Source organism: Petaurus breviceps, unplaced genomic scaffold (genome assembly GCF_028583685.1).
Source record: "Petaurus breviceps papuanus isolate PSGF00001 unplaced genomic scaffold, PetGlider_PUasm1.0 91041, whole genome shotgun sequence".
In the NCBI taxonomy this organism is placed as follows: Eukaryota; Metazoa; Chordata; class Mammalia; order Diprotodontia; family Petauridae; genus Petaurus; species Petaurus breviceps.
Genome location: NW_027187400.1, coordinates 21,484,531 through 21,497,394, shown reverse-complemented (window position 1 = coordinate 21,497,394; position 12,864 = coordinate 21,484,531). Strand labels below are relative to the sequence as shown.

Sequence of the window (12,864 nt, the reverse complement as noted above, 5' to 3'; positions counted from 1 at the left end):
GTGATAGCTATTCACAACTATTCTATATGCAATAGCAAAAAAAAAAAAAAAAAACCACAACTGGAAATAACCTACACATCCAGCAATTGAAAAAATGGCTGAATAACCATAGTGTATTAATGTAGTATAATCTTATGAATCTGTTGAAAATATGAAGCATATAGAGTAATATAAGAAGACCCATCATGTTATAGCTGAGAGGGTAGTTGCTAGAGAGCGTGAGTAGCTGGTTTAGCTCCTTTAGCTGCTGAGAAGCAACACCAGTGTGTAAACTAGGTCCCAGACTAGGTCACTTGGCATCTTTCCTCACCATGTGGGTTCTTTGATAAACTTTAATCTGGGAAAAGTTTGGCCTTGAGGACTTGGCAAAGTCACTGCTTACAGGGATGACAGAAAGGTGAAGTAAGAGGGAGGCAACCTATAAAGGGACTTGGCCTTCTGTCCAAGGGATTTCTGGGTGATTCTCTCTAAGAGAATACGGTATGATGATTTGGCTGCTGTTGATCTCCCTGGGGGGCCTCTTTAGCCTGGGAATCGGGCTGTGGGTGATCTTTGTGCATTTCTTTAGGACAGATATCCCTGCTGGCATTGTCTACACAGGGAGGTTCCGTGTCCTGCACTGTCTCTTTCTGCTAGTGACAGCTTTGGTGAGTTGACCACTTTGACTATCACGTCTTGCTAAGGGGTAGGAGAAAGTGTGTTGGACGGGAGGGGGTGCTGGAGAAAGCTCATGCCACTTATTGCTTGGGTGATCTTAGGAGATATATATGTATACACAGATGTATATATATGCACATATACACATACATATATATATGTGTGTGTACACACACACACACACATACACACCCCAAGTCAGTGGAGAGGTTCTCCCTGTAGGAGATTGATTACTGTTCCTGGTCCACACTATGGTGTCCTATCTGTTGTCACTGAGATTTTTTTTATGTTCTGATGAACTGGGGCTTCAGGTATTTAGTGAGAGTATTTTCACAAAGTCAGGGTGACGAGCAACCAAGTAAAATGACTTAGATCTTGTATCCCTGAGAAGTTGATGGTTTAAATTGGAGGTTCCTAATCTTCTCTGCATATGAACCAGTAAGGATCATGGATCTGGACTTGGAAGGGATCTTTGAGGTCACTTAATTCATTGGGAGGGAATTTACCCCTTCGTCTTACAGATGGCTAGGGAGGCGATACAATTTGCCCAAGGTCACCCAGGTAGTGAGTGGTAGGGCCGTGATTCCAACTCAGGTCCCCTGACTCCACACTCAGCATGCTTCCCATTGTACCACTGCCAGCTTCCTCCTTTTTAACATCAAAAATTTCTGAGGACCTCCTAATGACAGTATCAGCTGAGTGAGAAAATCCACGAGGACAGAAAGTTATTCTAAATTTGGTTCTGTTTTTAAATGAATGTGTGTTTTATTAACCATCACGATGTCTACATACCTTGGATAATCTCCTTTATATGTCATTGGGATATGTTACGCTTGCTTTACAGTAGGGCTTTTTGCCTGTTTATTATACTGACATTTTGTTGGACTGAAGTAAACACCACGATGACAATGGTTGCTATGTATATGTAAGATCAGATGAGACCATGTTTGTAAAACACTTTGCAGATCTGAAGGTTACTGTGGCCATGCCAGATTGTTTTTTTTTCTTGAGAGGCAGTAGGGTGGAGTGGGTCAGCTAAGGAGCATAGTGGATGAAAGCGATGGAATTGGAGATAACAAGATCTGCGTTTCAATACTGGCCCAGATACCCGGTGCTCACCGCAGTGTGACCTTGGGCAAATCACTGCAAGGCCTCAGCTTCTTTATTTATACAAGAGGGGTTGGACTTGGTCTGTCACCTCCCTGACTTCCTGCTTACTCGGTCTCACCCAAATCCAATCTGTCGTTCAATACTGCTGTAACAGCTTCCCTGTTCTCCACTCTGCTGCTGGCCTTCATCACCTCATACTTGGGCTACTGCAGTAACTCGGGGGTGGGCACGTCCTCCTTGAGCCTCTCATCAATCCCATTCATCCTCCATTGGCTGCCAAATTGATTCTCCTAAAGTGCAGGTCTGCTCGTTTCACTTCTCTATTCAGCAAACTCTAGCAGCCTTCTATCACCTCCAGAAAAAAATACAAAACCCTCTTTGGCATTTAGAGGCCTTCACAGCTTGTCCCCTCCTCATTTCCTAGTCTTCTTAGGTGTTCCTCTCCCCCAATGGATTCTGTGATCTATTGAGACTGGGCTCCTTGCTACTCATGGCACTAGACATCCCAGCTCCAGACTCCTGGCATTTTCAGTGGCTGTCTCCCTCTTCCGGTTGGTTTTCCTGGCTTCCTTCAAATCCCAGCTGAAATCCCAGCCCATCAGTCAGACAGTCAATGAGCATTTATTTTAATGTTTAAAAAAAAGCTTTATGGGTGGTTTTTATTTTTGCACTACAAAGATTTACAAATTTTACAGATTTTCCCAGTCCATGAGAAAGTAACACAGTTAAACCAACCAATTAGCATTTATTAAGCACTTTGCTAAGCTCTGGGAATATGATAGAAGCAGAAAGTGGAGGGAAGGAATGAGCATGTTTTATTATGAGCTTCCTATGTGTCAGGCACCGTGTTAACCCCTGCAGATACAAATAGAAACAAAAAGAAAAACAGTCCCTGATCTCAAGGAGCTTCAATTCTAAAGGGGAAGACAACCCATAGACTCTGAGAAGGGGAGAGGACCTCATTAGATGGGATGAAGCGTGGCTGACCTGGGCATCCCTCCCCCCCCCCCTTAAATGGGAGTTCTGGGAGGAGCCAAACAAGCAGAGGAAGAGGCTGCGAGAGAGACCTGAGGGGCAGCGGGAGAGACAGGAGGGGCAGCGGGAGAGACAGGAGGGGCAGCGGGGAGACAGAAGGGGCATCGGGGGAGACAGAAGGGGCATCGGGAGAGACAGGAGGGGCAGCGGGAGAGACAGGAGGGGCATCGGGGGAGACAGGATGGGCAGCGGAATTCCTGGGCTGGAAGGAACAGAGTAGAGGAAATCTGGGGCATGCCTTCTAGAAGCCCTTCCTGATCCCCCCTTACTCCTAGTGCCCTTCCTCTTCTGATTATCTCCAATTACAAATATACATATGTATATATGTATATGTCTATCTTGATTGCACATAGTTGTTTGCGTGTTGTCCCACCCATCAGACTGTGTGGACCTTCAGAGTAAGACTAGCTTCTCTTTGACTCATCAGCACTCAGCACAGTGCTTGACATATAATAGGCACTTAATACTTACTGATGGTTCTTTTCTTTTCTTTTTTTTTTTTTTTGCTTTTTGAAGGGGACGACTGGGCAATTGGGGTTACATGACTTGCCCAAGGTCACACAGCTAGTGAATGTTAAGTGTCTGAATCCAGATTTGAACTCAGGTCCTCCTGACTCCAGGGCCGGTGATCTATTCACTGTGCCACCTAGCTGCCCCTTACTGACTGATTCTAAGGTCCCTCCCAGATCTAAATGTATTTCTATGGACACTGGGCTTGGAATTTGACTGATCTGTGTAACTTGCTTCAGTTTTCTTGCATGCACAATGGATTATACTTGTCACATCTGTCTCAGAGTTGTGGTGAGGATCAAATGACATAATTTCTGCTTTATAAAAAGCATTTTAAGTGTTAAAGTAGTATAGAAATAGGAAATACTATGGAAATATTGTATAGTACAGTATGGATGGAATGCAGTAACTCTGTGACCTCCTTCCCCTCCCCTGCCATTCTCTCCCAGGTTAGGAAGTAGTGGTCTAAATAAGGGAGGAAGAACAAAAGCCCATCCCCCTCTACCTCCTTGCAAAACTTTCTGGAAATGAAGCTCCTCCAGGAAAGTTCCTCTCTATGACTCTGCCTCTTACTTCATCTGCTTCATTTTTATGACTGCTCTCTTGGCACTGAGGTATACCAGTTAGTTGGGGAATCCTGTGCATAGCTCAACGTGTGGATTTGTGTTAAGTTCAGAGCCATGGCTAGGACTTCTCAGTTCCCTTTCACCTCTAAGAGGCTATGCTTTCATTCTTGTGTTTCTGTGCCTTTCCAACTAGACTGTGAACTTTTTGCACCTAGCTAGGTAGTGGCTGGAACCCTGGTGTCTGTTTCTTTTGGAACTCTACACTGGATCTAGCCAAAAATGGTAACACATTTGTCCTGCCCATTGAAACAAGTAGGGCATAAGGTGCTTCCAGTTACCATAAAATAGACTTGTTTATTTATCTTTGCCTAGTGCTTCCCAGATAAACCTATGATCAGCCAGCAGATTAAGCCCTTAAAGGCCTACATCTGCCTTTTTGTCATCTGCACTAGATCACTCTGGAGGTCAAGCAGGACAAGTGTGATCTTTGCTTCTTACTTGTTTTTGTGCATCTCAAACTGGATACCCTAGAGCTAGATGTCACAGTGGATAAAGTGCTGGGCCTGGAGCCAAGAAGCCCTGGGACAGTGTGATCTTGGGCAAGTCATTTAACTTTTCTATGCCCCAGTTTCCTTATTTACAAAATGGGGATATTGATAGCACCTAACTCCCAGGGTTGTTGTGGGAAGCAAATGAGAAAGCATTTATGCTAAAGTGCTCCAAAAATGCTAGAGGAGATGATGATGATGATGATGATGATGATGATGATGGTGGTGGTGGTGATGGTGATGGTGATGATGGTGATGATGATGGTAATGGTAGTGATGATGGTAATGATGATGATGGTGGTGGTGATGATGGTGGTGGTGATGATGATGGTAATGGTAGTGATGATTGTGATGATGATGATGGTGGTGGTGATGATGGTGATGGTAGTGATGATGGTGATGATGATGGTAATGGTAGTGATGATGGTGATGATGATGATGGTGGTGGTGATGATGGTGATGGTGGTGATGAACACAGGTATCTCAAAATCAATGTGTCCAAAACAGAACTCATCACTTTTCTCAGCAAAACCACCCACCCCTCATCTGAAGTCCAGGACACTGCCATTGTCCTAGAGTGACTAGACTAGTTACTTGGGCTCAAAACCTCAGTGTCCCCAAGTCCTCACTCTCACACAACCCGTCTATGCCATCAGTTGCTAAATCATTTTGTTTCCATTTTCACAACGTCTCTCACGTCCATCCTTTTCCCTTCCCTTACACAGTCACCCACCCAGATGTTAATGGAATTTTCCTAATACATGTTTGACCATGTTTCTCAGTCCCTTCTCAAGAAACCCTGGTAGTTCCCTATTACCTTCAGGATGAAATGTCAAGTCCTCAGGCATTCAAAGCTCTCCATAATGGGCCTCTTCTTGCCTTTCCTGTCTTCTTATACTTTCCTTCCCTTGTTCCTCACTACAATTCAGGTGCACTGTCTATCCCGCCATGCCTGGGATGCTCTTTCTTCTTGCCTATGTCTTTCAGCTTCCTTTAAGACTCAGCTCACCTCCCTCCTTAGCATATTGCTTAACACACAGTAAACATTTATTAAGTGCTTGTTGTCTAACCAGCTTTCCCCCTGACAGTCTTTCAATTGCTTAAAGATGGCAATAACGTCATCATGGAGTTTTCTCTTTTCCATCAATAGACTTTCCTACCGCCCAGGACACAGACCCTTTCCACTCCATCACTCTCCTCGGGATAATCTTTAGCTTGTCCAGATGTGTACTAAAATGTAATAGTAACAATAGCAATAACAATACTTCTAATAATTATGAGCTTTCATATAGCACTTGAAAGACTATGTATGTCACAAAGACTTCGTGACATAGGTTATAACTATTGTTATAGTTTCTACTTTTATGGATGGGGAGGGAATAAGTATTTAAGAAGCACATACGATGGAGATCTATGATCTTACAGTGTTATGATCACATAACTACTACCTTCCTCATTTGGACACTATGCTTCTTTTGATGTGGCCTTTTTACTGAAAGCAGGTGATCGTTTTTGTCTGCTGCGACACATAGCAGACACCCACTAAGCTTGCTGCATGCCCAAACTGTGATTTTTTTTCACACAGCTCCCACTATCCTGCTTATATGTCCCCAGGTAAGATCTCAATTGTTCATTGATTGGCCCATCTCAGTGGGGAGTACATGGGAGTATGGAGAGATGAAGAGATAAGGGGGTGAGGGCTTTGTAATAGATCATAAACATCCTAGGAGAAGCCCTTAAGTAAATCACAAGGCTGCATCACTCTCTGTTGCATGTGGAGTAGAGAGGATTCCTTCAAGCATGACTCGGTCTAGATGACCTCTCAGGTTCCTTCCGACATGGAGATGCTGTGAAGACAGTCAGTAAACAGTTATTAATACCTACTATGTGCTAAGCACTGTGCTGAGTGCTAAGGATACAAATAGGAAGTGCTGTCCCTGCCCTTGTGGAGCTTACAATCTAAGGGAGAAAGACGACACATCGATGGAAGTTAAAAAGGGTGGGGAATGAGGTGGAAGTTGCCTGGTGTGGGGGCATGATGGACAAATCGAAAGGGGTGAAGCCAGTTTGTGAAATTTTCAAGTTCTACACGCTTGGGAAGTCTTTCCTAAACACCTGGGGGAAATGTTCATTATCTTATAATATTTAAAGAGCTGACATTTTGGAAAAGGGATTAGGAATGAGCTCAGTGAAAACTGCAGAGTATTTAAGTGTGATGTTATGAAAAACCTCTTCATAATCACTGACTTGGTTGGTAGTGGGTTCCTCTCTCTGGAAGTCTTCAAATGGAGACTGGGTGAGTCCTTGTCAGGAATATGAAAAGGGGATTTTTGGCCAGGTAAATGTTGAATTTAGTGGTCCAGAATCTCTACCAATTCTGAGATTTTTGTGAAGGATTGAGCTCTCTTCTAATCCAGTTACGTGGACAGTGAACTGAACCTGGCATCAGGAAGACCTGAGTTCAAATCCTGTCTCAGACATGATGTGACTTTGGCCATATAAACCTGTCTGCCTTAGTTTCTTTATGCGTAAAATAGGGCCAATCAGCACCTATCTCCTAGAGTTATTGTCAGTATAAAATGAGATAAGGTTTGTAAATCTTAAGGCACTAAATACATGCTGGCTATTATTAAGTTTTGTGTCTGTGCATGGAAAAAGAAAGGGTCATCAGGAAAGGGAGAACAGTAGTAGTAAAATGAAAGTAATATTCGACATAGTCTTCAGGATCATCTAATCTAGTTGGGGAATTTCCAGATAAGACCTAGGCAAAGATTCTGTATCCTGTTATGACCTCAGGCAATTAGTATATTCTGAGAAAAAAATTGTCATTCCTCTCACTGTCCTTACCCCTTTAGTGGAAGTTCCTTTGGAAAGTCCCTGTGTAGTCTTAACTATAGGAAAATCCAAACCATCTCCAGACCCCCAGAAGCCCCTGGTGACAAGGATTGTGAAACTCATGTCAGTTAGTGTGGAATTGCACAAAGTGAGCTGGGTAGAGAGTCAGGGGACCTAGATTGGAATCTTTACTCAGGCACTGACTTGCTGTGTGACCTTTGACAAATCACTTAATCTCTGGCTTTTGAGTTTTCTCCTGTGTGAAATGAGGGGTTTGAACTGGATGAGCTCCAAACTCCTTTTTAACTCTAGGTCTATGGTATATGTCCTGGAAACTGAGATAGAACGGGTAGGAAGGAACAGGCGAAAGAAACGAGACATTTCTAGGTCTAGACCAGATGACGAGGCACTTCTCCAGATCCCCCAAACTGAGCTCTACCCAGCAGACTGTCTTTATCTTTCTTTTTATCCTCAGTATTTAGCACAGTGCCTGGTACATAGTGTTTAAGAAATTAAGAAATGTTTGTAGCCTGACTCAAAGAACATTCTCATGATGGTTTTAATCAATAAATACACTCGTGTATAATTTTCCATATGGCTGTACTCCTCTGGACTTTGCCATCATGTCCCAGGAACCTCATTATCCTATGAGATTACTTTAGCTCTGGAACTTACACCTTGTCAGTGACCTCTGCTCCTTTGGCCTCTTCCTCCAACTGGCAGTAGAGAGCCCCACCTAGAACCTCCATTTAAGGAAGGTGCCCAACCCAGTCATCTGTTTCATTTCTCACTTGGCTGTACTGCTCTGGTCTTTGTCATCATACCCATATGTTAGGTACCTCCCACCCACTCTAGAACCCCTATTTCAGCTTCCTTTTAAGTGTTCTCTTTTCTCATCAGATTGTAAGACTTTTTGAAGACAAGAATTGTCTTTCTAATTTTTACAAATTTCATTCTCAATGCTTAGAATAGTGCCTGGCACATAGTAGATGATGAATAAATGTTTACTGACTAACTGACCATAATAATTTGTCAATATAGTATACGACAATATTCCAATTTCTTTACTGTGCTCAAAGTCATAAGAATTAGTCAAGAGCCCACTGAATTATCCCAAGGGTAGAGTATGGAGCTCATGCAACTAAGGATGTAGGAAAATTATGTGTTGCTGAACAAAGATGGAGAAAATCACAGAATCATTCTGACTGGGTCCATTGCAAATTTATGTTGCATGATTTCAACGGAACCCTCACTATGACAAGGTGATCCTTTTATATCTTCCTGATTGACTCACAATCACATTTACCACAATGACTTTTCCAAACCTTTTCATCTCTCCTAAAGCCTCCTATAGCTCAATCTTTCATCCCCTCAGCTGAAAACCTTGCACCATATTTCCCTGAAAAGAATGAGACCATTCACTGAGAGCTCCTCTTTTTCCCTCCTCATCTCATATCACTACAGTGCCTTTCTCCACTTTCTCCTTCACCCCAGTCTCATATAAAGAGGTAACCTCTCTCCTTGGCAAAAGAAACTCCTTTACATGTACAAGTGACCCTATTTCATTCTGTCTTCTCCAGCAGATTGCCACCTCTATCATTCCCACTCTCTCTTATCTTTAATTTCTCCCTGGCTAAAGGCTGCTTCCCTTTTACATACAAACATACCCACGGTTTTGCCCATACTCAAAAAAAAATCTTCATTTGGTACATCCATCCTCCTAGCTAGCATCTTCTCTCTTTTGACACTAAACTCTTCAAGAAAGCTGCCTACAATCAATGCCTCCATTTCCTTTCCTCCAACTCTTTTTTTCTTTTTAATTTTTATTTATTTAATTTTAAATTTATGGAATAAAGTAAGCATTTCTGTAACAGTGCAAAATAAGAAAAAGATTGTGCATGAAACTGCAAATCAATTATATACAACCTGCTTTTCCTTTTATATATGAAAGTTATCATGTAAATTTCTTTTGTCCTTTTTTTCCTTTCCTCCCACTTCCCCTGCCCTAGAGATGACTACAATTAGACACAAATATGTGTATGTATATATATGGAAAAGTACTATATGTATATGATATATTATATATAATATAAATACATAATATATCAAAATATAATACAGTTATTATGTACATTTCTTTTTTTTCTTTCCTCCCATTCCCTGCCCTAGAGATGGCAACCATTAGACACAAATATGCATCTCTGTGTATGTGTGTGCATATATATGTATATACATACATATATACATGTCTGTGTGTAGTCTTTTTTTGGGGGGGGCAAGCCTATGTTTTGCATTTGAACAACTTGGCAAGCCCATTGGAATTGCATTCTCTGAAGTAGAGTTTGAATGCTTGGTCATTTAATTTGAGAAAGAACCTCGGTGTCTGGTACCTTATCCTGCCAGGTGATCTCCAGAATCTTCCTAAGACAATTCAAATGGAAATAATTCCATTTCCTGGCATGGCCCTGGTAGACTGTTCAGGTTTCACAGGCATCAACAATAAGGTTAGCACAGTGGCTCTGTAGACCTTCAGTTTGGTAGTCAGTCTCTAATACCTCTTCTCTCCCACACTTCCCTTTGGAGCCTCCCAAACACTGGGCTAGCTCTGGCAATGTGTGCGTCAACCTCGTTAGCAATGTGTACACTCCTGGAAAGTATACTACCAAGCTAAGTGAACTTGTCTACAGTATTCACAACTTCTCCATTTGCTGTAACTGATGGTTCTACTTATGGATGATGTGGTGCTGGCTGATGGAGAACCTGTTTTCTTGGTATTCATTGTTAGGTCAAAAGTTGGCACAAGTAGCAGAGAATCAACCGATTTGAGATATACATGTATACATACATACACACATATACACATACATATGCACACACACACATATATATAGAAAAAACATTCTATACATACTTCTATTTATTGGTTCTTTCTCTGGATGAAGATAGCATCTTCCTTTATATGTCCTTTGTAGTTGATTTGGGTATTAGTCAAAATGACTTATTCACCCAAAGATGAAAAACAATATTGCTATCACCGTATACAATGTTCTCTTGGTTCTGCTCACTTCTCATTATTTCATGCAAGTCTATTTCTTTCTTTCTAAGATCATCGAGCTCATCAGTTCTTATATTACAGCAATATTCCATCACAATCACACACCACAACTAGTTCAGTCATTCCCCAATTGATGGACATCCCTTCAATTTCCAGTTCTTTGCCACCACAAAGAGAGCTGCTATAAATATTTTAGAATATATAGGTTCATTTACTTTTTTTCCCTAATTATCTTTGGAAATAGACCTATTAGTGGTATTACTGGGTTAGAGTCTAGGCAATTTAATAACTCTTTGGGCAAACTCCTATCGCTCTCCCAAATAGCTAGATCACTTCACAATTTCACCAACAATGAATTAGTGTCCCACTTTTTCCACATCCCCTCCAACATTTGTCACTTCTCCCTTCAATCATTTTAGTTAATCTGATAGGTGGAAAATAATATCTCAAGGTTGATTTAATTTGCATTTCTGTAATCGATGATTTAGAGCATTTTTCATATGACTATAAATTATTTTGATTTATTTGTTGGAAAACTGTCTATTTATATCCTTTGACCATTTATCAATTGGGAAATGATTCATATTCTTACATATTTTAGAAAGTTCTTTATATATTTGAGATATGAGATCTTTGTGTGAGAAACTGTATGTAAAATTACCCCTGCCCCAATTTTCTGCTTTCCTTCTGATCTTGGTTACATTTTTTTTTATAAAGCAATTGGTGTTAAGCAACTTGCTCAAGGTTACACGGCCAGTTATTTCTGGGTGGGGTGCTGAGTATCTGAGCCCGGATTTGATCCAGGTCATCCCAACACTGGAGCCGATGCTCTTACTCGCTGAGCCACCTGGCTGCCCCTAAGCAATCGGGGTTAAGTAACTTGCTCAAGGTTACATGGCCAGGTGTTTCTGGGTGGGTGCTAAGTGTCTGAGCCCGGGTTTCGATATCCAGGTCTTCTCAACACTGGAGCCCGTTCTCTTACGAGCTGTGCTACCTGGCCGCCCCGTTACATTTGTTTTAATCTCACACTCTACTTAACTCTCTACAATCTGTCTTCCAACCTCATCTAATGGAAACTGCTTTTTTTCCAAAATTACCAATGATCTTTCTTTTTTTTTTAAATGAAATTTTATTGATATTTTCTGTTTCTTACATCACCATAATATTCCACGTATCCCTCCTTTCCCCCTCCAATAGAGCCATCACATATGACAAATGTGTTTCACATATGACAAATGTTTCCCTTTTAGAAAAGTCAGAACTGATGATACGCTGAAAAAGTCCAAAACATACCCAATTTGTAAGATTTGTGGACCTTTTACCTTCACAAATGGGTAGGCTAGGGGATGTCTTTTCATATTTCTTCTTGAGTCCTGTTTATTCTTTTTTTTAAAAAGCAATTGGGGTTAAGTTACTTGTTCAAGGTTACACAGCCAGTTATTTTGTGTGGGTGCCAAGTATCTGAGGCCAGAACTGATCCCGGGTCTCCCGATGATGGGGACAGCGCTCTTACTCTCTGTGCCACCTGGCCTCCCCAAGTCCTGTTTATTCTTAATAACTTTGTTACAGTAACTTCAGGTTTTTTGGTGTGTTGTTGTTCTTTCTATTTACATTGTTAGTTACTGTGTATATTGTTTTCTTGTTTCTGTTTACTTTATTTTGCATCACTTTGTATAGATCTTTCAATACTTCTCTATATTCACCACACACATTTCTTACATCACAGTAATATTCCATTATATTCAAGTATCACAATTTGTTTAGCCATTCTCAGTTGATAGACATCTACTTTGTTTCCAATTCTTAGTTATCACAAAAAATGATGCTATAAATATTTTTTGAGTATTGGGGACTTTATTGATGGCTTCCTTGGAGAATAAGACAGTAATTGAGTCTCTCATTCAAAGGGTATGTGCATTTTTGTCTATTTTTAAAATTCCAAAAATACTTGTACCATTCCCACTCCATTAACAATGTATTAGTATACCTATCTTTCAACAACCCTTCTAACATTAACTATTGCTATTTTTGCCATTTTGAAGGATATGAAATGAAAACTCAGGGTTGTTTTGATTTGCATTTCTCTTATTATTAGTGATTTGGAGCACTGTTTTCATGTGGTTAAAAATTTGTAGTTCTTTTGAGAAGTATTTATTCATATACTTTGAAGATTTATCTATTGAGGAATGACATATATACCTATAGACACACACATAGCTAATCTATAGTCATATGAAAAAAAATGCTCTAAATCACTATTGATTAGAAAAATCCACGTTAAAACAACTTGGAGGTATCACCTCACATCTATCAGATTGGCTAACATGACAAAACAGAAAATTTTATTTGGTAAAGCAAAAAATCTAAAATATAAAGGGAAATGGCGAAAAAGAACAATGGGAAAATAGCCCTTCCTGATCTCAGACTTTATTATAAAGTTGCAGTTATCAAAACCATATGGTATTGGTTAAAAAATAGAGAGATAGATCAATGGCATAGACTAGACAAAGGACACCTAGAAATAATAGAATTCAGTAATGCACTGTTT

General features: G+C 40.7%; 1 protein-coding gene across 1 annotated transcript in view; it reads left to right on the top strand.

The window, feature by feature from the left end:
* Positions 1-482: 482 nt before the first annotated feature.
* Positions 483-12,864, top strand: part of AADACL4 (arylacetamide deacetylase like 4) — a 49,399-nt gene continuing 37,017 nt past the window's right edge. Inside the window, exon 1 of the mRNA XM_069078410.1 lies at positions 483-647. Coding sequence (XP_068934511.1) covers positions 483-647 — 165 coding nt within the window. The remainder of the gene's footprint in view (positions 648-12,864) is intronic.